Raw genomic sequence first — 27,569 nt, forward strand, 5'->3', positions numbered from 1 at the left:
GGCCCATAAATCTATGTGAAGATTTCGCAGAGGGTCTGAGCAGCTTCTCTGTTTTCCTTAACTGTAGGAGGTTGTCAGAGCATGCTGCATCACTCAATCCCTCCATGCCTGCACACTGAGTGGGGGTAGTTCCAATGGCCTTATCATAGCACCTGGATTCAAGAAGCCCATTCTGTAAAGTGTAATTGTCTCAAGGCCTGAAGACTGCTGAAGACTTCTTTGCTTGAAATAATACAGAGAAGTGATTTCTCATATGTTGTCATAAATCATGCAAAATAAACATCATTTATTCATTAGACAGAATTTGTGAAGCATAGAAGAGAAGGCAGGCAAATACTGGCAACTTCAATTTTCACCTGTAGTTTTTTCTTTCCTTTTGATGAGACTGCAAAAGGAAAGGAAAATTACAGGACAATTAAGAAACGTTTCTGTGTTGGACTTCACACCAAATTCTACCTGTTGGAACCATGTATGTCATGTGTTTGTGAAATTCCCATGACTTTGTGGGAATTAAGTAATCAAAGTGCATCCTAAATACCTTCTTCAGGAGTTGAGAAGATATTTCTTGGCCAATAGGAAGCTTTATCGTGGGGCAGGTCTGAAGTCTAATGCTGCAAAGTAGCTCTGTTTGTGACCCAAGCAATGCAGTTAGTCAGAAAGGATACCCAAGTGAATGAGGGGCTGAAACTAAAACTTAAAATGCTGTGGGTATATTGGACAACAGGAGACCTGCGTGTTCTTCAGGTACACTCAAAATGAGGGATAGTCACCAAATGGGGCAAGGAGGTTTTGCATTAATCTTCACTGTTAGCAGGCTGAGTCTAGTGAGATCTTTAGGATGCATGGAGTCTTTTATTCTCCAGGCACTGGAGTCCCTTTCCATGTAACTTCATTTCCTACTAAAGCCTCTGAGGGCATTTCAGTTTAAGTGGTAGACTGCAAAGAACTTGTAAGATATCTCTGCATCAGGACAAGGTCACTCATGAAAGCTGCAGAGGGAGTGTGCCCTTCGTGCATGTACAGGTGTTGCCTTCTTGTTTGCAGCCTGCAGTTTAAGACCGAACATGGAAAATTCCTCCTTGAATCCCTCCGTGAAAGACCTACCAAACCACTGCAGGAGAGGAAGACAAAAGGCATCTTTAAGGACAAGATTAACAGAAAAGGTAATGTTGGAGCAGACTCCTGGTAGCACTCAGTGTGTTCTTGTTTTTGTCCTGATTTCAGGTGCTTCACGTGAATGCTAAAAGGCACAGCTCTATTCTTGGTGAATCCCAGCTGCAAATTGTTCTATTCCTTTTATAAGTTTCTTCATGTACCAGGGGGAAAAAAATTAGAAGATTCACATTTCTGAGTAATGAGTTCTTCCTTAAACTGGCTGCAGTGTTGGTGTTTAGAATCATAGAATCACAGAATTGCTCAGGTTGGAAAAGAACTTCAAGTCCAACCACAACCTAACCATACTATCCTAACTAACAATCCTCTGCTAAATCACATCCCTGAGCACCACATCCAAATGGTTTTAAGCACATCCAGGCATGGTCACTCAACCACCTCGCTAGGGAGCCTATTCCAGTGCTTCACAACCCTTTCTGTTAAGTTTTTCCTGATATGCAACCTCAACTTACCCCAGTGCAACTTGAGGCCATTTCCCCTCATCCTGTCACCAGGGAGAAGAGGCTGGTTCTCACAGAACCCACTTGTTTTGTTCTGAGGAGAAACACCATCTGGAAATGGTTGTAGAAAAGGCTCCTTATCTGTACCAAAATGGAACTTCACTGTTTTCAACTGACGGTGAACTTCCCACAATGTCTGTGGGGTGGATGTGTAGATGGGGCCAATACAAAGCACCCAGACTCTGTGAAGTAGCGCTGCTTCTCCGAGAGAGACTGCCAGGTCTCTGCCATCTCCCAACCGACCTTTCACACAAAGGAAACGATGAAGGAATGGGGAAAAAAATGTTGCTATGAGTCATACTGAAGGAAAGCATTGCACAAAGTGCCAGTGATCAAAAGCCCCCAACAACTAGGGGAGATGGGGAATTAACAGTCTCAGTCAGTGGTATCTATGACCTAAGAGTGTCTGTGTCATCCTCATGTGAAACCTCACCAAGATCCTGTTCTAATGGTGATGTTGTTTTGCACCTTCAGGGATTCTTTCAGCTCCTCCTCACAGCGGTCCTGTGAAAGTCAGGGCTGTTGACTGGAAAGAACGGTCAAGGGAGAAATTCAAGAGAAAAGAACTCCCTGTTAGGTGAGTCTGTGGAGGAAATGGTGGAGGGTAATGCTGTGCCTTTGTACGTGTGTGAGCAGGATGTTTCCTTTGGATGCATGTGTGAAATCTGAAAGACTATGGCTCACAAGGAATAGCCTAGGATGTGAGTCGCAAACTTACTTAGACCTTTTGGATCCACTTCCTTTTACTTGAGTTGTCTTCCAGTCTTCCATTCTGTTTAGTAACTGAGTGGGGAGAATTGTTCCAGAAGTTGAGGATTATTTTCCTATTCTCTTTTATTGGAACGAGCCTGCTCCTTTTGTCTTCTGAGAGTAATGTTCAGAGTCTAACAATACTTTATGAGAGGCAGGATAGTCTCACTGCCCTCTGAACCGCTTCCTGATGGTATCAGCACGTCTCAGCTTTGTTCAAGACTTTGGACTCTTCCCAGATACCAGCAGAGTTCAGAGGTGACTAACCATGAAAGAGCAATCTTGCTCTAGTTGAAAAGGTGTTGCTTAAGTGGGTAAAACATAATTCCAGTCAGTCTGTGCTCCCCAGAACCACAACTGGCTTATTTTAGAGAGGTAACATCAATACCAATAAGGCCTCTTGACCTTGGAGCTTGAAACCAGCATTGCACAGCTCAGGTCTTCTGCCTTCGCTTTTTGTTGGAGAGAGGCAAGAGACAGCACTTAGTTTTGCAGATCCTCTGTGTGTACCTGAAGCAGGTTTTCTGCTGTGAACATCAGCTGTAAGCAAACTTGTCAACTGTACTCGAAATGCTCCTGGTATGGATCTTTAGGAGGCTGTATGAAGATGAGGGAAGATCCTGTGAGGAACTGGATGGTAAACAACACTTCAAGCAGAACCCAGAACTGAGTTCCACGTTCCTGACCACTATATCAAAGCAACAGCAGTAAGCTCTATTGAGTTCTGCATTTATAATGACAACCTTAATTGTAAAAACAATAAGATCCTGTTGATCCTTAGCAAATTCAACTGTCTTCACTGCTGTATTCAATTGTATCTTTTTGGATCAACGTGTAGCACATCCCAAGTAACTTACCTAGCACAGCCCTGAGTTGTTTTCCAGAAGCCTTGGGAGAGACCCAAACCCTCAGGCTCCAGCTCAGATGAAGACTTGGTTTTCTCTAAGATGTCCATTTGTGGAGAAGCAGCAATGAAGGCAGTCGATGAGGCCCAGAGTGAAGTGCTGGAATGGATCATAGCAATTCTGCGTGACCCATCAAATCCTCCTGTAGAATTTGGCAGATCTTGTTACACAGATGGCAGATACCACATATAGCTGACATCACAGGTGGTATTGGAAGAAGATGGAGGAGACAAATGGAAAGTGGAGTAAAAGTTGTTGTGACACAGTACTGAAAGCAGGGTGGTCACAATTTCTCAGGTTTTCACACTACTGTGCAAATGCCTGCCTGCTGTGGAAGTAAAATAATACCTTGTAGGCCTCTGGAGGCCTCACTAATTAAGAGCTGCATGTCAGCGTGACCTAATGGCCTCTCTGAGTCAGACAATTAATAAAGGAGCAAGGATATTTTTAATTAAAAATGAAAGAATAGCAGAAAAAACAAGGGGGGGAGGGGGGGGAGTTATTATCTTGAGTTTCCTTGACTGATTGTCTGGAGCCTTCCTGTACGTTGTAATCCATGTGTTCCTTCTTGCATTTTTCTGTAGTCTTTCTATATGGCTTGATGAAAACTGAGTTTCAGTTTTCTGCAACAGCCTCATTTTGGCAGCTTGTGCCAGCAGAGGAAGTTGCTCTGCAGCTCTGCCTTCTCTTTTACAGCTATAGTAACAAGCTGCTTCTGTTCTGACTAGGTCAATACTGCCTTCATGTTATTCTATAACCCTGAGCTTTTTATTGCTTGGGTTTTAGAAAACCATACTACATCAAGTGGGTGGGATTGTGAAGTCTCCCCATCATAAGTTTTGTGGCTGTTATTTTCAAGTACATTCCTGGTGCCTAGGCTCCAGTCTTGAAGGCTGTAAATGAACATATGTAATCATATGTGTTTTAATTCAGCAGTGTGCTGAAATGTGCTTAAAAATGTCTCCTAGTGCACTAGCACTTGTAGGTACAGCCAGATCCTGTCTCTCTAAGCTTAGTCATTAGGGCATGTGCTTGAGAACATCACTGTAAACTACTTTCCTCTTCTTTCCAACATACTGTAGCTGAGCTTGCAGAACAGAAACTTGCAGAAGTAAGACTCCATCTCCCTTCACATTGTATCAGATAAATATCTTTCAAAACAACTGTGGATTGCTCACTTGGACTGCTGTGCTGCTTAAGCATGTTTTTTCTTGCTCTCCTGTAAGGAATACTGATTTTGGTAGGTTACTGAATTTCACTGGCTGTGCAGGATTTGAAATGTGATCACTGCGAGATGCTTAGGGAAACAGGCATTTAGTTTATCTATGGAAATTTAACTTAAGACATTTCTAGGTGCTCAAAGTCCTGTGTAACCCAACTCTGAACAGTCAGCTGGACAAGCTCTTTAAAAGACAGTCAAGATGCTGGAGACCAACTGCAGTCATTTATGCTGCAAGCATCTACACCTCATTCATCCCAAGCTGCACACACAGAGAGAAGCTGCTACTGCTGAGTTGTGTGACATGCCCAAGAACTAGTTTCACCATCATTCAGAAGTACCCCTCCTATTCTGACTGATATGTACTGTCCCTATACTGTGCATATCTCCAGTTGGGTGAGCAGTCTCCTACTCTGTATTTTAACTCATCTACCTGGACTAGAGCAACTGTTCTTTAATATTTTTTGCACAATTAACCTTAAGTGTTTCAGTAACTGCTGTTTTTTTTTTTTCCTGCTTCACTCATGTTCTGTTCCAGGTAGCTCTGTCCTAAGACATATTGAAAGTCTTTAGTATTTGTGTGACAAGCAGATAAATCTGACCAACGCCATTCATAGCAGAAGCCTAAAGCTGAGACAGACACTGCATATAATAACCACCTTCAGAGGTGAGGTTTACAAAGTTTTTATTAGCTCCAACATTTGTTTGCTGTGTCCCAAGAGTGAGGAGCTCTATGACTCTTGAAAGAAACGGTAAGCAGTCCCACTGCAGGGAAGAAATGGTAAATACACAACAGCACTGACACTGCACTTCAAAGAACAGAGAGTCCCCACCAAATGGGACCCAACCCTAAATCGCATTTCAAAGGAAACCTCTTGGAACATTTTCCTGCATTTTAAGAGAACAGTTGTCAGAACATTATGAGTTGAAAAAGCTGAAGCCACCCCAATTGTATTTAGGCCTTTATTTAAGTACCACCCTTCCTTCCTCTCAGAAACAGCTTAGTGGTAAGAACATACAACTTACAATATAACAGACAACCTTGACTGGAAGTCACAACTGATTCTGTGTCCTATTTCACTTTCAACATTTGCAAGCACTCAGTGCTATCAGCCTCCAACCTCTACATTCTGAATAGGGTTTAGCTCATCTGAAGAACTCCTGAGCATTCCCCCAGGCTTTTTGGAGTACTCTCCAACTCACTTCCACAGTTCCATCCCCGTGCTTTTTCACTCTACCAGCCCCACACACATAAAGTACACAGGCCCACTGCTGCTGCCACCTAAACACTAGCTCATGCAGGTCAGTTGAACTAGAGGTTAAAAAACCCCCTCCAGCCCCACTTCTCATCTTTCCCCTTCTCTGCTTATTTTGCTACAAAGGTATTATGGCTGTTCTCCAGGAATAAGAATATATGTATTTTTTTTCTATAAAGGCAGGTAATTGTATGTTACAGACTAACACTTGCAAACTACTTGCCAGCTCCAGATCTTGTTGTTTTGCAAATTTCTAAGTACAAACTAATAGAACTGGCTTAGTCAATACCATTTCAAGCTGAACAGGTAGGCCACCTAACCAGAGAATTTATGAGCTTCCCAAACTGGAACAAAGAGGCAAATGCAGTATCATGAAAGATAAAAGCCAGGCGTATACTTGAAAAGTCAGTGGGAGACAGGACCATCTCCTTAATTCAGTAACAAAAATTCACTGATATGTTGGCAAAGACTGTGCTGGCATGTACATAATACGTTATGTATTAAGTTGGGGTAAAGGATAAGAGAACAGTAGGAAAAAAGAGCCCTAAATGGTTAATCTTTACTAAATATTATTAACAATTCCATTGTTCACACAGGTGCACACAACTATTCTGCAATGTCTTAGAACACTTACAAAGAATACAAGCACTAACACTTCAATTATACACACAACAAATGTTTTATCCCTGGATAATATTCAATAGCTTCATTACGTTTCTAGTCAGCATAAAAAAGGATGAATACAGCATCAAGGAAATTCCTATGTATTTATGCACTAGCTGTACATAAAGCATTTCCATGGGTCATAACTGAAAGCTTATTGTGGTAAATAATTAAAATGGACAGTTCAGAAAACTTTACAAAAATATTTCTTTTTATTAAAAGCAGCAAAAGTTCAAGCAGAACAATACACAGAATGTAAACATCACTAAGTTCAGCTCCAGCCTGCTGAACCTTCGAGAAAGTCTAAGCTAAACGCATCTACCGTGCTAGCAGGTTAACAGACTATATTATAATTTGAAAATATATTTTCTACTTTGAATTAAGAAAAAAGTTACTTATCGTAGTCTGTCCCAGCGCCAGATACTGGCATCATCACACACAGCTATAAGGATACTACTGTCCCTGCTAAAACTGGTTTGTCGAATGGCAGCAACACATTTAGGATGAGTAAGAGTCGTACACCTATAAACAAAAGAAAATCATTCAGCTGCAATGTTCAACCTGCACTTGCTGCTACTACATTATGGAGTGCTGTTCCACCACTTTCTTACTTATATGACCTAGGAGGAATTCAGAAGGTAGCAGGATTATATTACAGTGTATTTTGTATTCCAAATTTGGACTTGGGAAAGCACTGATTTCTGCTTCATCCAATGCCATTTCTCATCCACTCAAATTTCACCGAAGCATTGATTAAAATCTTATTGCATCACGTTATTTAGGACCCTGTAATCAATGTTCTTTTCCAGTTGTTAGGAATAAAATATGGCCATGGGGCAATTCAGTACTGCAGCATTTTTCAGCAAGTTGGTATATGCACACCTGTATTTTTACACAGGCATACATACACATTACTGGACGTTCACAAATACATTGTACATGTGTTCAAACATGCAATGAAATCACCTGGCCACACAGGCATGAAACTGAAAAGCCATTTTGTTTTCTTCAGGTTGTGCTCAGAGCTAACCTTTGTAACCTCATTACTCTAGTCCTTCCATCTATTTCTCCTAATTGCTCCATAAATCTTCTACCTAATCAGTTTGCAAGCAATTGGAGGAGGATACTTTCTTTCACTTTATCTTCATACACCGCTCAACACAATTTGATTGGTACCTCTTGGCACTACTGTAATGTAAATAATAGAACAGCAAAATAAATAAATAACCTCCAGGGGCTCAGAACATTTATTTACTTAGTAGTTAGAGTGGCTACCACTGTTTAAGAATATCAGTAGTTGTCAGTAAAAGAAAGAGGGAAGTTCCCCAGATTCCTGTCTCAACAAAAAGAAAATTGAGCATTAAGTACTCACTTGGCTTTATGAGGATCCTCTATTTCCAAATCCCAAACGTAAAGTTTGCCAACCTGATTGCCAAGAGCAAGCATCTTAAAAAGAAAGCAGAGGATAGAGAAGTCTTACTGTATTATTCAAAAGATATGAAACTCATAAAACTCAAATTTTTATGAAGACTGTTCAGTTGTGCTTAAATGTTTGAACATTAATTGCTTAACAAGTTTGATGAAGTGGTTGGAAATTCTAAATAATTTGCTTCCTTTCTCCCATATTATTATTATCTCTACAGATAGAGGAGGAAGCTACCAATAAATATAACAGTTTCACATAAAGCCCCTTGTAGCAGACCATTCTGCTTCTCAGACACCACATCACAGGTAACAAAACTCTTCCCATACACAGAAATATGTACTGAATGAAGAGCTATGCACCCCTAGGTACAGCAAGGTCCAAGCTCACACGTACCTTTTGCCAGAAATCCATTGAAAACCTCATGTACCATATATCACACTGGCTGTAATCGAATCTCCCAAGTATGGTCACATTCGACTCACTTGGCTTAATTTTATCTATATCATCTTCCATTTTACCAGGTTTCCAGCACACAATGGCATTTTCACAAGACTAGGGGGAAAAAGCAGTGAATAACAAAAAAAAGTCACACACACAAAAAAAGCACTACAGTTTATACTGTACAACATTCTGTTTAATTATAAGCTAACATTTCATCTCATTAACAGTGTTCCCAGGCTGGATGGGGCTGTGAGCAACCTGGTCTAATGGGAATTGTCCTTACCTATAGCAAGGGATTGGAAATAGATGATCTTAAAACTACCCTCCAACCCAAACCATCCTATGTTAAAAAAGTAAAACTGAGAATCTCATCTCTGTCCTCAGATCACAGCCACATCACCAACATCACAAGCCCCTGCTGGGTACTGCTGCCCTCACAGGTCTGCCAGCTCACAGGATTGCAGGAGCTCTCCCTCACCCACTTCAGAAGAAATCATAGAATCATAGAATCACCAAGGTTGGAAAAGACCTAAAAGATCACCCAGTCCAACCGTTCACCTATTCCCAATAGCTCCTACTAAACCATGTCCCTCAACACAACATCCAGCCTTTCCTTGAACACCCCCAGGGTTGGTGACTCCACCACCTCCCTTGGCAGTCCATTCCAGAACCACATGTGCTCAACCATGGTTTGAAATAGCCCAGATTTGAGGATGTTTTAGACCTTTTAACAATTAGGAGAACACACACGCACCAATTTCTGGCCCAATGTAGTTTAATGTCTACAAGCAAGTTATCACACAAATCCAAGGAACTCCACTGTGTGAATCCTCATTTCTCCATTTAGCTGCAGGATCCCACACGTGTAACTATGCATTCATTCTCTTTCTGCACTTCTCGTGGAGAACACGGGTAGTTGATATCCTGCTACTTTTAGCACAGTTATGACTGTTGTAATCATTTTACTTTTGAAGTAAAAGTTGCTTATCTACACGTGCAAACAGTCGCCAAAATCGGTAATATAAAATCATGTCATGCAGCACAGTAGGTTAACCTGCAATTCGTATTCTAGTGAAACTACTACTGTTTAAGAGCCTAAAAAAGCCAGTAAAAGCAAGGTGGATGAAAAAGCTTGCACCATACCTTGGAAAGAATTAGGTCACCCAACCATCGTACGCAGTCAACGTAGTTTCTATGTATGTCTCTTGTAGAAAAGTCAGGAAAGTGGATTTTCTGGGAAATAAAAGGCCTATGGAAAAAACAGCTGTGTGAGGTTCAGAGAAACACTGAAATACAAGCCCAATTTTCAATGGCCAGTGGCCAGAAAAGCCACTAAACCATGATGTAATACAAGCTTTAAGAATGATAAAGATGAGAATCCCAGGCATTCCCTAGTCAAATAAATAATTAAGAAGTAATTAAGATATTTAAAAATAAAAGTGTTAAGAATCCAATCTCCAGCACAATTCCCATGTCACTATCTCCAAGAACTTCCAATGTCTAAGGGATTGATCTGGGCCATTGATGAGAGTTTTCATTTGAAAACCAAAAAAAAAAAAAACACAAAAAACCCACAAAGACAAGAAGATGAAAACTGCATACCTGTTTGTTTTATTTGGATTGTACTCATAAGACTCTTTGATGGCATTTATCATTCTCTTGGAATTAATTCTCCAGAGTTTGAGAGAGTGATCCATTCCACAAGACATGATTTTTTCACCAAGAAGATCATAATCCTATGTATATAAAATAATTTTGAGCACCCCCAGCCTAAGCTGCATTATAGCAACTCAGATTTTATTCAAACATTTCCATCAAAACAGCTTTTTCTGTGTAAAGAATGTAATAAAAACTGCATATTTCACTGAGAAAAATACTAACAACTTAATCTTACTAACTACAAAGAAACACAGTATCTTAATAACAGCTGTTACTCCCCTTCAAGAAAGAGAGGCACACTCAGCAGCACTGACAAACAACAAATCTACTGCTAGTGCTCCCTCTCAGTCAGTTCCTATGGTTTAGTTTTATAGAGGAATCCTGACACAACTCCAGGCCTTCTGCATGGATATGACTACAAGAGAATACAGCATCAGGTCTTGAATAGATATATACCTCACCTTTCAAATCCCACAACAGAAAAAGAAACAACTGTTATGAAGAGTGTATTCAAAAGTCAGCTATTCTGGTCAGTATTTACTGGGTACCAGCATCTGTTTGTAGCCACTGAAAAGCAGCATAACTTACCTGAAAGAGCTTCTTTCCTTCACTACAATGCCTCTAAAAGATCTGTTGCTTTGGTTTGATAAGACCATGAGAACTTCACAAGTGGGACTATAATAAACTTATTACTCTTTCTAGCCCCACTGAGCAGTATTTTATTTAGTTCTAGGCTGCATTGTGAGAAAACTAGCTACTGAAACAGAAACAGAAAGTGAACACCTGTCCTGACTATGGAGAGGTGGCCAGATCAATGAAACCACTACATCTAAACTTTATTTATGCACTTTTCTTTTAAAGCAGGTAAAATATCAAAACAGTGCACAGGAGGATAAAAAGTTGCATGCTATAGGCTTACTACCCTTTGTAAATCTAAATCACTGCCCCACAGTCTTCCACTTACTGCACTTAACACCTCATCCCTGTGCCCTTCTACTCCTCCAAATATTGCAACCAGCGTGTCTGTCTGGATGTTCCACAGTCTCAATGCATGATCTATAAAGAACAAATAAAATTACATGCTGCTTTTTATATGTACATATGAATAATATATTTCAGCTTCACCACTTTCAATAACAGGTGTTGATGTAAACATTTAAAAGGCACTTCATTCTTCTTCAGTTGTTAGAAACAATGGAACTGCATTAACTGAATTGCTATTACAACTAAACCAAACATATTAAGGTCTTTAGATCATCCGAAAAGTGAGCAAGAGTCTGATCTTGAAGTGTTAAAATTCCTTTTAGCCACTCTTCCAACAGCATTCAATAAGTTTTGTTTGTTTGTTTGTTTGTTTAATTTTAATTTTTTTTTCTTTTAACTGCTATTCTTTATGAGCCACAGACTGTAGGGATGGGAGGAACTGTTTCAATAAACAATATATATTCCCAAGTCAGTCAGATGAGCCTGCTCATTTAAAGACAATTTTGACAATTGCTAATTAAGGACTTGTACTGTATTTCCCATGTAGAAATGGGAACCTCTAATGCATTTCCCATTTGGATTCTACAACACACACTACACTGAATTATGGTGATACCAACTGGAGGCCACTCAGTCCCAAATATTTTCCACTTTTTCTATTCAATCTCTCAATCAATCAGAGAGACTCCAGTACTCTCCTGCTTTATGCCCAATGATATGCAGTATCCAGATTAAACCTCGTAAATCTATTGGCTGATGTCAAGATGGTATCAAAAAGACAAAATACACAGAAGTCTTGAAATTCAAAAGTAGGCCCACAGCACAAACGTGACAGTGGGAAGAATCAGAGAAGTTCCCTACATAATTCTCACGTAGTTTAATCAGTGACACTGATTACATGTAAGTCAAAAGTCCCCTTATGTTACCAGCTCTGCACTTCTGAAGGTTTGCTCCTGAGGCACATCAAGTACCCCCTTACTTAACAGTTACTTGGGGGTTGGAGCTACATGATCCTTGAGGTCCCTTCCAACCCGGGTGATTCTGTGATTCTGTGATTCTGTGATTAACAGAACAGTCCAGATTAGGAAGCTGTGGCTGTTTAGACTGGACAAGCCCATGAGACACCACAGCATAAACTTGCTTCTTCCTTCACTGATACCCTTTTCACTCAGAAGTCCTAAGAAAGTCAGAGCTGCTCTTCAGAGACAGAATCAGTTTTCCCTTTGCAGTGGTGAATGCCATCTGCAACATTAAAATTCCCCCACTAGATGGCACCACGCTTCAACAATCGAAAGAAATTGAAAGCAAATAATTGATATAGGAAAAAGCAACTCAGGTGCTCACATTTCTTCCCTGAAAAAGCAGTGGTGTTCACAATCCCTTTGCACCACAGGTATTTTTATTGTAGGCCATGGATTTAATATGTATCTAATATATATCCAAGAAGAACAAGATTTGCTCTAGACTTCCAAGGTAAACTTGTTCAGTCCCACTAATAAAATTTTCAAAGACTTGAGAGATTTTGGCCATTTTCAAGATCAAAACTCCAATCCAAAGTATCCTGATTTATTCAACAACACAAGAGTTTTGTTTTTTTTTTCCTCACCTTTGCTTACAGATAAAAGGAGATTTGGATCTCTTGGATGGAATTTCAGTTCATTGATTGCATTTCCATGACCCACGTAGTGCTGGGATAGAATTCAGAGACCAAGTTATCATCTCCCCTCATGTTTACATGCACTTAGAAGACATGTTTCATGCATTACTGAAACATAAGCTTCATTTCAAAGTTCTGAACACTTACCTTTATGCACTGCATTGTAATAGGATTAATTATCCTAATAATACCCCTGGACCCTGCCACAGCAAGAAGAGGATGGCTTGTATTGCTATCGTATGTCCATGCACAGGTATAGAAGTTTTCATCTGCCTACATCTCATGTTAAGGAACACAGAAGAGACTGGAGTTTTGTTTTGGTTTCAAGCAAACTTAACTTTAAATATATATTTTAAAATTGCTTTTTCAAGCAAACTTGTTGTCCACGTGTCCATGAATCTCTGCTGGATCCAACAATTAAAAGATAAGTATTTGATCAGACATCTGCAAATAATCAACACAAACAACTTTTCTGCAGATTTCCTCACTTCTGTTTCATAAAACACAAAGAACTCCTCTCTCTTGGCATTGCTTTTCAATCTTTCTCCAAAATATCCAAAGACTGGGAATAAAAATGAAAATGAATCAAGACCCAGTCACAAGTCAGTAACTTGTGAACTGCAACTGATCAACAGAAGTTATTACCACTTCAGAGTATGAAACATAATTCTTAGCCTTGAAACCCAGTTCCAGTTCAAAGAGCTGAGACCACTGTAAAACACTGAATGTGAAACACTGCACAAATATTGGTATTGGAAAGACCGAACTGACAGAGAATCAGTTTTCAAATTCTTTAATGCAGCATGTTCCATGAGTCTGCATTTCCAATATTATTTCAATATGAGAGAGTCGAGGATGTGGGAAAGAAGAAAGAAGGCTAAGACCTAACAGGAGGAATGTGCCATATGAGCAGGGTATTAAATCACAGAAAAGCATCTGCGTTTTTTTTTCCTACAAAGCCTCCACAACTACGATAAAGAGGAATCAAACAAGTGTATTTTTACTTAGAAGGATACATCAGCATCTACGTAGGACTGTAACAGACGTATTTCTCCTTGGGAGTGGCATTCATATAAAGTAACCTGGGGAAAGAAAGAAGTTGGGTGAGATCATGACTTACTTGTGATAGTTCAAGAGGAAATCAAATACACCTATGCACTGAGCTTCTCATGGAGTGGCAATATGCTTCTACGGTTTAGCTCTCATCTCACCTTTTGTTTCTATCAAAATGGTTTGCTAAAACAACAGGCACAGCAGAGTTTTAGTAAAGCAGCATTCCAAGGTTAGCAGTCCTTCCCAAATACTAAATGATACCATTTAAATATTCTCTACTTATAACTAGTTAATTCAATCGCCTCTAACCAGACCCAGTCTTTAGGTGAGCATTTGATACAGAGGCAATCTTAGTTTAGCACTTTTGTCAGGCTGGACAAACCTGGCAATGAGAGGCTTCTTGTTTATTTACAACACTTCCATTGAAGGAACTTCAAGATAAAACAACATAGAATCTTGTTCAGAAGAAGCATATGAAGTCAACTCACATAGACCATTAATTTAGCCTTCTAGAACCCGTAACATCTAAGAAGAGTAATTTCAGTGAGAAGATACATCTATGCACCTGTCTTCTTCACTTTCATGTTACTAGCAAAAATTTTCTTTACTACAGAGGCTATTTCCCAAGCAGGGATGGCATGACAACATACAGTTACTCAGAGCAGTACATCTCCAAGATAACAGACACTACATGCCTCAGAAATACAGCTTTCTGTGTGAAGTTACCATGTGTCAGTACTACATGCAGGTGAAGGGTTTCATTGGAAAAAAAAAAGAAAAAAAAAAAGCAAAGAAAACCACCCAGGAGGGCTTATTGCTACAAACAGGTTACTCACCCTGTTGCTGCCTACAGTGGCAAAAACAAGAGGATCACCTTCTTTACTGTGCCAGTTAAACTGGACTCCAAACAAAGGCTGACCATGGTCCTCCTGCAGATGTAAAGCAAGATCAGAAAGAAAAAAAGGCCACAAAACACATTATTTCTGTGAAATTCAGCTGTAATGGAAAACAGTTAAATTGTTATGCTTTCCTCCCTGAACTACTAGGTTCACACCCAATATAATTTCAGATAGCGAACAGCTAAAAAGAACAGTTTTGTAACATCACACTTGAATTTGGCTATCTGAGAGGATAAAACATTTCTTTCCTTTCAACAAAGTTTTAAATTCAAAAGGAAGAACTGCTGTCTCACAGCTGAGGCCTGAAGTTGGCCCAACTGCTGCTTACTTTGCTTTGCATCTTTCAACAAGGAAACCTCCTAAGGTCACGTCTATAAGCACTTTATATTGCTATAGTTACTTTCACACAAGGATTTACAACATCACAAAGGAGACCTGTTAGGATTGAGAAGAATTATACTGGTGTAAGGGTGGAGAAGGGTTACATTTAACTATTAAAGCACAGTTAAGTCTTGCAACTCCATCACAGGCACAATGAATTAACTCCAACACGTCACAAAGCTGCTGCTAAGTTCATGTCTACAAAGTGTTTTCAGATCTCCTTCACAAACAGTTATAAGAAGAATGTCAAGTATTATTTTTAAACATTTTACATCAGTTTAAGAGGAAAAAAAAAGAAGCAGATATGTTTATAAATCACAATGAATATGGTGGTGCTTGTTATTAATTGATAACAGTATTTTGGCCTGTCCTGACAGGATGTTTTCAGTAAGAATAATGTTCATTAAAGTGCCTCCCCACAGGGGACTGTCTGGGACAGTACAGGCAGGAAGGAAGTGTCTCACGATGGCTGTTAAGCAGCCTTCAAATGGCAGTGCTTCAGAGACAACATGAGAAATATTAGACCTGGCAGATCTAAACCATACAGGAACCACAGAACAAATTTGAGGAGGGGTATGGGTGAGGAATTCAATTCTGCTCAAAAATAAAAAAGGTTGCTAAAAAGGAAGTCTGGAAGAATTTAAAGTAGGCCATATTTACTGGGAAAGGCAGAATCTGTTATTACCTCAACAGGGACAGCTGGAAGAGCTAGGCGAAAAAAAATCTTGGAGTGAAGGCCCTCCTGCATCTTGTAAGGAGAGGTACAATTTTCAAAGCTGAATACAGATTAAGAAAAGCATGTCTGAAGTTGAACTCTAAGCATTAGCCATTGTAACATTAAAGAACAGGGTAGCTGTTTGATGGGGAACGTGGGAAAAGTAGCAAGGTTATTAGTAACCCTGGTACAGAAGAAAAAAAAGGAGGTATTCAGCAACAGTAAAGCATTAAAATTAAATTGAGTGGTGTAGAATTGGGAAAACACCCAGGTATCTGTCTAAAGGTACACTTACCTCATTTAAACTACCATCATCCTCACTGGTCAGAAAGAGCACATGCTATTTTGATAACACTTATCTGTTTTAATCTTTGTTCCTGCTGCTAACCAGGTTTTCAAAACAATACACTGTTAGGTGCTGCACGTTACAGTTATCCTGAGAGGCTGAATCTGTCACAACAACCTGACTCCTGGTTTTATAGGCAGTTTGACTCAAATATTGGTTCAAGAGTAGAATGGTGAAAAGCCACCTTGATTCTGGTATAAATAAAGAGCAGAGGCTCAAAATACTTGGGTTCTTTGTGCACCAGAAAGAAGGCAAAGAAACAGATCCTACAGTTACTACGAAAGTGAAAAGATAATCAGCAGTTGGTTCTGCCCTCACTCACTAAATAGCAACTCAGCTTCAGACAGACAAAATAAGGTTAGACCTGTTTTTAGACAGAAGGCAGAAATAAACACTAAGCCAACGCACACGCAAAATAATCACCTGCAAGTGCATGAGCACATTTTAAAATGCCATCACCCACGCTGCTAACGAGGCACAAACTGACCACACATGCATTCCTGGTTTCCTGAAAGGGAAGCAAACCACCACTGGCTGTGGTTTTAGCTACTTCTCCCTTACCCGACAACAAACTAGAATCCAATTCCCAGGCCCAGGGACAGTGAGTGAAAGCTGAAATAGGACATTCAACAGCTAACAACTACTCAACCACACCCTAAACAAGAGGGAAGGGTAGGGCAAACGGTGGCATTGTTCTGAAGGGAGCACATCAAAGCAGAATTCCTCTTTGCTGGAAGATCTAGAAGAAAAAATTATATGCAGAAGTGAGGATGTACTTCTGTTAGTTGTATCTGCTCATTTATGAGCTACGTCACCTCTCAGCCCATGGACAGCAAAGATTTTTTCAGTTACCTTCCAGTAACGTAGTACTGTAAAAAGCAACGAAATAAAGCACTTCTTGATTTCCTGTCATTTTCCAAGTTACATATTTGTTTGCCTGATGCTTAAATTTCAGCCAAAATAACTTCCACACTAGTGGTTAAAAGGCATATTTAGCAAGCACTGTGTTTTTCAGGCTGAATCATAACCATCTGACATTCAAAGCAGTCAGCAATGGCCATATTTCATTGTCTCCAGGAGGAAAGAAGTCAAAGCAAATGAAAGATGGCAAACCAAGAATAAGAAATTGAAAAAATATATATCTATACATCTGTAAAGAATATTAAAATAAGTTTCTATGTCTTTAAATCATGTTGACTTTTCATTAATTTCAATACAACCATCTTACAGCACAGTTCAAAGACAGAACAATGTGATATCCAACAAGTGCAGTGTCTCCAACATACAATATTCAGTTGTTACAGTTTATCTTCACAGTATCTGTAATATCAAGGATAAGAAAAAAGGAAAGAGGCTTCCTCAAAAACGAAGTAAAAAGAATTACCTAACCTGTCTTTAAACCAATTCAAAAAGAAACTGGAAGACTTAGAAATAATATATCTCACTTAGCTGAAATGCTACATCTATTCTCTGTGTTTGATTCCACTTGCACAGCAATCTGTTCCCAGACCCCCATCCAAGTCCTTGAAGTTGGGGATTAACCACACAGGGTGATCTTTTGGGTCACCCCAGAGTAGGTATGAGAGATGTTCTGTTATTCCAGAATACCCTTGAAAAGCACTAACCAGTTTGGGATGTCTGTGGAAAGAAAACAAATACGCTAAGCACAATTCAGATACTGCTAAATGTTTGGGTGCTGAAAGGCCCACAGCCCTGCTTAAGCAGGACTTGAAGCCACAGAAAGCACCATCTGCGGGGGTGATTCATGTGAACCACACCAACTGCTGCCTACCTGGGTGAAAATGAAAGAACTCCTCCGCTCTGAAAGATCCAGAGATCACTCTTATACCTCCAAAAACACATTAAGATCAACTGCTTTCCCCAGACACTTTTGTCAGAGTAGCTTCACAATTTCTTCTGCAGCAAAGCTCATTCAGGAGGTTTTCATGATCCAAATCTCTCATCCCCTCCTACTTAGCTAGCCTAACATTCCAGTGAGGCAGCCTGAAGCCTAAATTCAGAAACAGCAACATCAGCAAAACCCAGCAGTTAAGTGTGAGAGAATGACACAAACCTGTTAAAGAAATTCTGCAAAAATCACCCTCTGTGGAGCTGCACATAACCTCTTGTTAGACAGACAAAAAGTTTAACACAACTCCTATCGTGTTCAGGATTCACGCTTTCCCTTTTTAAGAAATCTTATAAAAATCAAATCCACTGGCATATTTACAGCTTTTAACACATAAATGCGAGGGTGGGGAATGAAAAAATATCCTGGTGCTGTGCAAGAATCAAAGTGAGAACAACTCATTCAGTTCCTCACAGTCCTGTGCTTAGTACAGAAGAAAACAATACCCTAAACACAAAAACAGGGAGTCAAAAATCACAAACCCACAGCCCTTCACAGCAGCAGGTATTCTGGGTGAACATGACCCCCATCAGGTACAAACACAACCCTCGTGACTAATTAATCAAACTGCATGATGTGATTCATGACAACTGATTAATGGCAATGGTCAGGTAACAAAAAAAAAAACTGATGTGAAAAGTGTGTGGAGAAAACTATTCCCAACATTGTTTTTTTAAATACATTTTATCAGGAAGAAGAATCTGTGTGGAATCTGTGCTTCGCAGCAAGCTGTCACACATCCTCTTTTATTCCGTTAATCCACCGTATCAGTAACTACAGCTTTGATAAAATTCATAATTATAAAATATCAAACATAACTTTGTAAAATAATTGGACTAACTGCAGCATTGCCTACCCTGATTCCTATTTCTTAGCATTCTTTTTCTTCAAAACTTGGACAATCCCAGATCACAAAAGTACTTTCTTCAAATGAACTCCAAACACATATTTTTAAATATTCTATTATATGTATATAATTGCCTTGACTGTCTCACAGCCTGTATTTACATCACTGACAGCAAACAGTATCCCACATTCCCATGCTGAAGTTTACATATACCTACCTTTAGGCTATTTACACATTTGAAGGAATATTTGCACTTCTTTGACTTCCATTTTCCTTTTCCCCAGCTTTTTCTTCCCGGGGCATTAGGGGTGTTTGTTGGGGTATCGGGGCGTTCCGTGTTAGTACCACTTTCAATACTAACAGCATCATCCTGAAAACATTTGAATGACACAGAATGGAACAAAGATATAATTAACCGACGTATAAATTCATCAGCTAACTGCAGCACTTAGCCTTTTCACTTTCCCCTTCTTCCTCCATAAGAACAAAAGATCCCTCAGGACTTGGTTTTTATTTAGATTCACATACTTAAATCTGTTACTAACATAACAGCATTTATCTCTGGAAACAGAACATGAGTCACACCAGGACTAATCCAGAAGGGTCACACATGAACTGCGATACAGTGAAATCGCTTTGGAATCCAGGAAGCCGCTCTTAAGAAATATCTGAATAAAAGGCATTGCCTTCCTAGAAAGTATTTTGACGTAGATGAAACGAATACTCGTGAACTAATGAATCAAGACAATGTTTGTTTAAAAACATGTTTACCCATGTACCCATAGCTCTGTAGGCCCTCAGCAGCGTCAGGCACAGTTCTGCAATAAGCCAGCAGTGCCACTGGAAGAGGAAGTTTCACCCCTCCCTCCTACTCTTTCTAACAGATTCTCGTCGCCAGCACTGCAAGCCAGTTTTGGGCACCACAGTATAAAAAGGACACAAAACTATTAGGAGGGCTGTGGGGAAGAACACTTCACCTGCATCATAACAAGAAAAACCATGTGAGAAAGCTCAGCTTGTTAAACCAACAAACTTCATTTTCCCCCTGGCAAGTTTGCCTGTACGTTTCCCAGCAGAAAGCTGGTGGAATACAACTCATTTCACAGCCACATGATGACAAGATCCAAATTTGGGGAGACAGAGGCAGACAGACAATAAACAACCTGTCATTGCAAGACATGAAATGTAACAGGAAGCTGCATCACGAAGCTCCACTAGGAATATGGAATAAGGTCAGTCATTTCCTTCACATTGCATCCTTTCCCCCAGTAAGCATAACCAGGTTTTTCAATTTTTACATTCAGCTATTTCTTTTCCTTTACCCTAAGCAATTTCAGAGCCTGCCAAACACTGGTCTCCTAAGAGCACTCGCTGTCAAGAATAATAATACTCCACAGAACTGAAGCTTTCTCTGGACTAACCAGATGCAGTCAATACAAGAACACCAAGTACCTGGTATAATACAATACAAGCAGGTAACTAAAACTAAAACACAGCCAACAAACATGCCTTCAAGATACCTGTGGAGTACCTGGTGAGGTGCTGGCACAGGCTGCCCAGAGAAGCTGTAGCTGCCTCATCCCTGGAGATGAACAAGGCCAGGTTGGATGGGGCCCTGGGCAGCCTGATCTAGAGCATGATTTAGTGATTAGCAACCCTGATCATGGCAGGAGGGTTGGAACAAGATGATTTTGATGTCCCTTCCTACTTAAGCCATTCTATGATTCCATGAAAAAACAGAATTTCTGCAAATCAATACTGTTATACTATCTTTTAAGGACAATTTAGGCCTTTAGGAGTAGCAAAGTTCATAACAAAATTTTGGAAATAGAGTTTTTTCACCTTTGAGACGGCCTATAACAAACACCAAAGCAAATCTGAGAGCTTCTGTCATCACATTACACTCAGATTCATACAATCATTAAGGTTAGAAAAATGATCTAAGATCATCTAGTTCAACCATCACCACCATGTCTACTAACTGTGTGCCTCAGTGCCACGTCTACTCTTCTTGAAAACTTCAAGGGACAGTGACTCCATGACCTCCCTCGGCAGCCTGTGCCAAACATTGAAACACTCCCTGTTGGATGGAGTGTTTGCACAGCCACTCCATCCTTGTCTATCCCTTCTAAAGAACTTATAGTCACAGAATCACAAAATCACCAGGGTTGGAAAAGATCTACAAGATCACGCAGTCCAACCATCCGCTTGTCAGCAGTAGCTCTCACTAAGCCATGTCCCTCAACACAACATTCAAACATTCCTTGAACACCTCCAGAAACGGTGACTCCACCACCTCCCTGGGCAGCCCTTTCCAGTGCATGATCACTCTTTCAGAGAAGCAGCATTTCCTAACATAGTCTTGTTCTCAGAAGTTGAAGGACAAACGCGTGGTCTGCACGTCCAGCTGCCTGGCACCAATGCTCGGTAAGGCCCAGCAGCTGTAGCACACAGTACCTCAGAGCTGTTCCATCAACAGCAGCACTTGCACAGGCTATGGGTGACGTGGTTATGGGCAATGTGATCCATCTCCCTCACTTTCAACTGAATGCTCTAACCAAGAAAGACATCAAGCGGAACTGAATCACAGAATCACCAAGGTTGGAAAAGACCTTCAAGATCATCCAGTCCATCTACCTATCACCAATAGTACTCACTGACTGCTACTTCAGTAACTCCCCCAATTCATCAACTGCACAAACCGACTACCAGATTGCTCAGATTATCTTTCAACTCTTAAGCTACTTTGAAATCAATCGCACAACCTTTGCTTTAAATGCCTCTATTTTAGCACAGTTGAAAGGAAACAGCCCTCAACCTTTGCAGCCAATTCCTGCTGACAGCAGCTTATGAGCAGCAACCTAAGGCTGCTTTAGCAGAAGGGTCGGACTGGATGATCTCCAGAGGACCCTTCCAACCCCTACAACGCTGTGATTCCTTCATTCCCCAAAGTGTTGTGTGCACAAATTAATACTGAATACTGCTTTACAACGCGGCAGTGATGAAAAACGACACAGAGCTGCGCGAAAAGCAGCTTTTTTTCTGGCTACTCTGCGAGAAAAAGGAGTATTTAAGTGACAGAGAAGGGCGCTCACACCTCAGGGCCTCCAACTCTCCCTCACGCACGCGGGGAAAGCGCGGCCCCTCGCCTACAGAGCTGCCGCACGCTCCCGCCTCGCCGCCGCCGCCGCCCCCACCTTCCCGCTTCATCCCCACTCCTCCTCACGTTCTCATCGCCAGACAGGTCCCCGGGGTTGCTGTTCTCATCGCTGCTCAGCTTTTGCTTCTTAGCCGGCATCTCGCTCCCCACTCCCGCCGATGCCGCCGGCGCTTCTCCCCGCTCAGACATCTTCCCCGCCCCCCCGCCCCCGCCACGCAGCCGTAAAGCGCGACCGGGGGCGTCGCAAAGCTCTGCCGTAAAGCAGCACCGCGCCCCGCGGCGCCTCAGCTGCCACACTGCTGAAAAATCCGCCTTCCCGCGCCTCGCGGCCCCTCAGCGGCGGGCGGCTGGCTGGGAGGGGGTGTGTGCGCTAGCGCCCTTCGCACTGCACGTAACCATCGAACTAAGAAGTCTTACTAATTATTGTTTGTAACTGAATTAGCCATGTATGAAAATAATAAAGCATAACGGCACTCTGTACCGTTATCTGTGGCTTTGTATCCTTGTGCCAGCCCTGTCGAGCACGTTCGTGAGGCAGAAAGTAGGCCGTGGTCACCACAGTGCCTGTGACCCATGGGGTCTCTCTGTGCACTCTCACGCAGCTCTCATCCACAAAGTCTTTTTTGGTTCTCTTGCTCTCCAAAGAGCTTTGCAAAGGACGTGAGGTGTCTGTTCCCTGCCCTGTCACCCAGGCAGGGCTGGAATGAGGGAAAAAAGGCCTTTCATCTGAAAAATGCTGTTGCCAGAGAAGAAAAATCACCTGTTTTCCTGTGCCCCCTAGCAAGTTTCTACCACTTGCAGATTGCTGCTTGTAAATCAAATACTGCAGTTGCCAGATTATGATTTTTATTTTTTTTTCAAAAACCACAAGTCCCAGAATCATCGTAATGAACGGTGGAAAAAAAAAATTAAATAAAAAATAAATCTGCTAAATGGAGGAAGTAATCTGCCCGCAGGCACAGTGCCTTATCTGCTTCTCTCAGAGGGGCAGAACCAAGGCTTTTCTCCCTGGAGGAGGCATTCCAGTCTTGCACAGTGATTTCTTGGAGGGCAGTGACAGAGGTGAACCTTGCCCTGTATCTAAAATTTAATCTGGCGTGAACTTCAGAGATAAGGAGGAGAAGTGCTTAAGTTGGTGCATGTACTGTAGCGTTTTTAGCAATAGTCTCTCTTCTCTGCTGCAGAACTGTAGGCTCTGCTGGAGCAGTGTATAATATAGACCAAAAGGCTGTAGATCACAATTAATAAAAGCTCTGGGAACTCACAGCTGCCCAGATTTGTGCGCTGAGATCTAGGCTGTGATAAAAGCGTTTCACACCTTTGTGAGGACATACACGGAGAATGAACTGGCTCATTCTTAAAATATGACGGGATATTTTTAGATTGGCATCTTAATTAAGACTAAATCATGACTGTGGTTTAGAAATGAAGGGCAGGCATGGAGTTTTCAGCAGTGAGCGTTTTTAACTTCTCATCATGGGTGACCTTGAGCTAATGGAAAGAAGACAGCTCCCCTTCATTTTGCAGCTGTCACCTGACATCCTCCAGATGGCCAGCTACGTACTCAGCTCTGCCACGTTTCACTAGCTCATCCCAAACACAAGGAAAGTGAAAGCCCCAGCCAGCCTGTGCTTCTTGGCCTGCACACAGGAAGGTTTCCCACCCACACCAGAATCAGCCAGTAAAACCGTTCGGTCTCCATCAACTTGCTGGGCCCAAACTGGTCTTTGCCTTCCTTTGTCTGAGTTCTTGAGGACTTCTTTCACAACATGACAGTCTTCCTGCTCTCTCTGTCTAGTTCTTAGTCCAAACCACTTGCTTTTCCTTCTATTTCAGAAGAGGGGCCAGTACACCAGGGAAGATGAGTTTCCAACAGTCATAGTACACTTCATCCCGCTTCTATTTAAAGAATTAGTTTGTGGTTAAGTACTGGCTTGAAAGCTCAGAGATTTAGCTTCGGTTTGTGCTCTGACAAAGTTCTATTTGGAAATCCTACGAGCTTCTCTGTCCCTCAGTTTCTCAGCTATGTTGTGAAAGTAGTGTCTCCTACATCCTGGCAGGGGAGATGATTAAGAAAATATGAATATCATGGTTTTTGATTCATTAGTTTAATTAGTATGGTATCATTATATGAATATGCATAGATTAACTAAGAAGTTATAGGGCCCTTGGAACAGCACGTAGAGGAAAATGGAAGAACAGTAAGAAATCTACATTGTTTCAATTAGTGATGATTTGGTGGTATTTTATGAGCATACAGTATGTGCTTTGAAGGACTGGATTTGATATATATGGGAGTATTTAGCCAATTGTGAGTTCTCATAGAATTCCAAAAGTAAATATTTTATATATATATATATATATATATATATATATATATATAGCCATTGAATCTTCAACAGATAGGATTTTTTTTTTTTTTTTCAACATAGCAAAATATTTCTGGATCATACAGGGACACTGAAATATGTTTTTATATGTGGGTGAAAGTAAATGAGACTTACTCCTTTCATTCATTCTTGTCAAGTACATTTCTTCACAGACTGAACAGGCCCAGTTATTTCAGGTTCTCTTCATACATCATGATCACCTGGCTCTAAACAGCTTGGTGACTCTCCAGAGGGCTCAGTTTAATATATCAGTATCTCTCTTGTACTGAGGAGTTCAAAACTGAACACATGTGAGATGTCTTCTCTCAAAGAGGGGAAGAAATTCTTCCCTCAACTTACTGGCTACACTTCTGTCATTAGCAACTTTTGGTTAATCTTTAAGAGCACTGTACTGATTCATGTGCCACTTGCTGTCCATCAGGACCTCCAAGTCTTTCCCTGCTAAGATCCTGTGATGGTTCTTACCCTTTTCTGTTGCATAAGGATATTTCTCCCCTGATGAGAATTTTACCAGTGTATCTTTGTATATATTCACATATATCTTTGTATATATACACATATCCTGTGAATCTGTTTCTCCAACTTGTTTAGGATCCTCTGCATTCAAGTCCTGTTCTTGAGCTTATCAATTTTCACCCACATTTTAGTATTGTTTGCAAATTTGCTGTGATTGCTCTCCATCCCATAGAATCACAGAATTATTTGAGTTGGAAGGGACACATAAAGGCCATCCACTCCAACTCCTGCAACATCACAGGGAGATCTGCAGTAAGGTTGCTTGGAGCCCCATCCAGCCTAACCTTAAACATCTCCAGGAAAGGGGCATCCACAGCCTCTCTGGGCAGCCTGTGCCAGTTCCTCAATACTTCTTTCTTACGTCCAGTCTAAATCTCTTCTCTTTTAATTTGAAACCATTTTCCTTTGTCCTATCACAGCAGACTCTACTAAACAGTCTGTCCCATTTTTTCTTACAGCTTCCCTTTAAACACTGAAAAGCCACTCTCAGGTCTCCCTGGAGCCTTCTCTTCTCCAGACTGAACTGCCCATTTCTCTCAGCCTGTCCTCCTAGGAGAGGTGTTCCATCCCTTGGATCATTTTGGTTCACCTCCTCTGAACACGCTCCAACAGGTCTGTGTCTCTCCTGTACTGAGGACTCCGCATCTGGATGCAGTACTGCAGGTGAGGCCTCAGAGCACACAGTAGAGGGGCAGGATCATCTCCCTCGTCCTGCTGGCCACGTTTCTTTTGATGCAGCCCAGGATACAGTTGGCTTTCTGGACTGCAAGGGTACATTGCTGGCTCATGTTCATCTTGCCATCAACCAGTATACCAAAGGCCTTTTCGGCAGAGCTGTGCTCTCTCCTTACATTTCCCAGCTTGTACTGATAGTGGAGGTTGCCATGACCCAGGTGCAGACCTTACACTTGAATTTGTTGAATCTCATGATGTTCTCCTGGGTCCACTGCTGGAGACTGTGTAGGTCTCTCTGGATGGCATCCTGTCCTTCAGGCATGTTGACCACACTGTTCAGCTCAGTGTCATCTACAAACAGTTGAGGGTACACTCAATTCCGTTGTTGATGTCATTGATGAAGATGCTAAGAGCACTGCTCCCAGTATTGATCCCTGAGGGAAACACTTGTCACCAATCTCCATCTGGACACTGAAGCATTGACCACCACTTTCTGGCTATGATCTCATAACCACTTCCTCACCCATTGAACAGTCCACCCATCAAATCCATATCTTCCCAATTTGGAGAGAAGGATGTCCTGGGGGACCACGGCAAATGCCTTGCTGAAGTCCAGAGAGACAACACCAATGGCTCTTCTGTTGTCCACTGACAGTTATGCCATTGTAAAAAGCCACAAAGTTGGTCAAGCAGAACCTGACCTTGGTGAAGCCATGCTGATTATCCCATATTACCTCACTCTCTTTCATGTGCCTTAGCATAGCTTCCAGGAGGATCTGCTCCATGATCTTCTCTAGCACAGGGGTGAAGCTAAGAATCATTCAGGTCATCGATAAAAAGACACTGAACGATACTGTCCCCAGTATTTGTGCCTGAGGGCTGCCACTGGAAACCTGCTGCCAGTTGAACTTTGTACTGCTTGGTCACTTAAGCCAGTGGCCAAGCCAGCTTTCCATCCACCTTGTAATCCACTTATCCATCCATTTTTTCACCAATTAGACTGCAACAATACTAAAGAAACATGTAAAAAGCTTTGCAAAAATTGTACAACATCTGTAGCTCCCCCTTTGTCCACACAGCCAGTCGTTTCATTGTAGAAAGCAGTCATTTTGTCCTGGCAAATCCATGCTGGCTGTTCAAAATCACCTTCTTGTCCTTCATGCATTTGGACACGGCTTCTGGGAGGCTTTGCTTCATCACCTCCCCAAGGACTAAAGTTAGGCAGACTGTCCTCTTGCTTTGCAGATTTTTTTTCTTGCCCTACACAAAGGTGTGATCTTTAACCATCTTCACTCATCATGAACCTCTCAAGATCAAGGTAACCTTTCAAACATGATGGAGAGTGGCCTTGCAATTACACTGGCCAGCTCCTCCAGTAGCCTTTGTGGACTTATTTATGTTCAGTTGGCTTTGGTTCTCCCTTTGCTGGATACTGCTTCACTCCACACACTCTGCTAGTTGGATTGGGGAGCTGGGATGCCTACACACAGAGTGTATCTGAAAACCATGGTGGAAAAACATTTCAGCCTTTTCCATATTCTTTATCATCGTCTCCGTTGAGAAACTGGCCCATATTTTCCTTTGGTAACACCGTACCTACAGAAGCATTTCTTGTTAACCTTCACCTCTTGTCTGGTTCCAACTTTAAGCTGAGTTTTGGCTTTGCTAACATGAGTCCTGAACGCTCAAGCAATGTCTGTGTATTCCTCCTGGGCAGCCCATCTGTGCTTCCACTTTCTGCATACTTTTTTTCATCTTGGAGCTCAGCTGGGATTTTTTTCATACATCCGAGCTGGCCTTCTTTCATACTTCCTTGATTCTGTGCACATCAGAGCGGACAGTTCTTTTTCTTAGAGGAGGTTGTCTTTGAAGATCAACCAGTTGCCCTGAGCCACTTCTCTTCTAGATTAGTCTCTCACTGGATCCTGCCAAGGAGATTTCCAAGTAACCCAGTATCTGCTTTCATGAAGTCCATGGCTGCGTTTTTACTCACTGCCTTGATCATTTCTCTCAAGATTTTCAGCTCTACAGTTTTGTGTTTGCTG

At 41.3% G+C, this 27,569-nt stretch overlaps 1 protein-coding gene across 1 annotated transcript; it reads right to left on the reverse strand.

The window, feature by feature from the left end:
* Positions 1-6,659: 6,659 nt before the first annotated feature.
* Positions 6,660-22,133, reverse strand: EED (embryonic ectoderm development). The gene is made up of 12 exons (XM_042810535.1): positions 22,010-22,133; positions 19,001-19,153; positions 14,523-14,615; positions 13,650-13,715; positions 12,781-12,906; positions 12,583-12,664; positions 10,957-11,048; positions 9,936-10,069; positions 9,477-9,582; positions 8,286-8,444; positions 7,839-7,912; positions 6,660-6,988 (listed from the first exon to the last, which is right to left on the reverse strand). Exons 1-12 carry the CDS (start codon positions 22,130-22,132, stop codon positions 6,862-6,864), a joined length of 1,335 nt encoding a protein of 444 aa, XP_042666469.1. The 5' UTR covers position 22,133; the 3' UTR covers positions 6,660-6,861.
* Positions 22,134-27,569: the final 5,436 nt, after the last annotated feature.

The sequence above is a fragment of the Centrocercus urophasianus genome, unplaced genomic scaffold (genome assembly GCF_019232065.1).
Source record: "Centrocercus urophasianus isolate 14NV4802_14NV808 unplaced genomic scaffold, USGS_Curo_1.0 seq_1, whole genome shotgun sequence".
Classification (NCBI taxonomy): Eukaryota; Metazoa; Chordata; class Aves; order Galliformes; family Phasianidae; genus Centrocercus; species Centrocercus urophasianus.

What these genes read in the sequence shown, in the direction of transcription:
- EED (XM_042810535.1), bottom strand. Translation starts at nt 22,132, where the DNA reads ATGTCTGAGCGGGGAGAAGCGCCGGCGGCATCGGCGGGAGTGGGGAGC. An exon ending in CAATGGATTTCTGGCAAAAG is followed by an intron (nt 7,913 to 8,285) that starts GTACGTGTGAGC and finishes TTTCTTTTTAAG; the next exon opens with ATGCTTGCTCTTGGCAATCA. An exon ending in GAGGATCCTCATAAAGCCAA is followed by an intron (nt 6,989 to 7,838) that starts GTGAGTACTTAA and finishes TTTTGTTTATAG; the next exon opens with GTGTACGACTCTTACTCATC.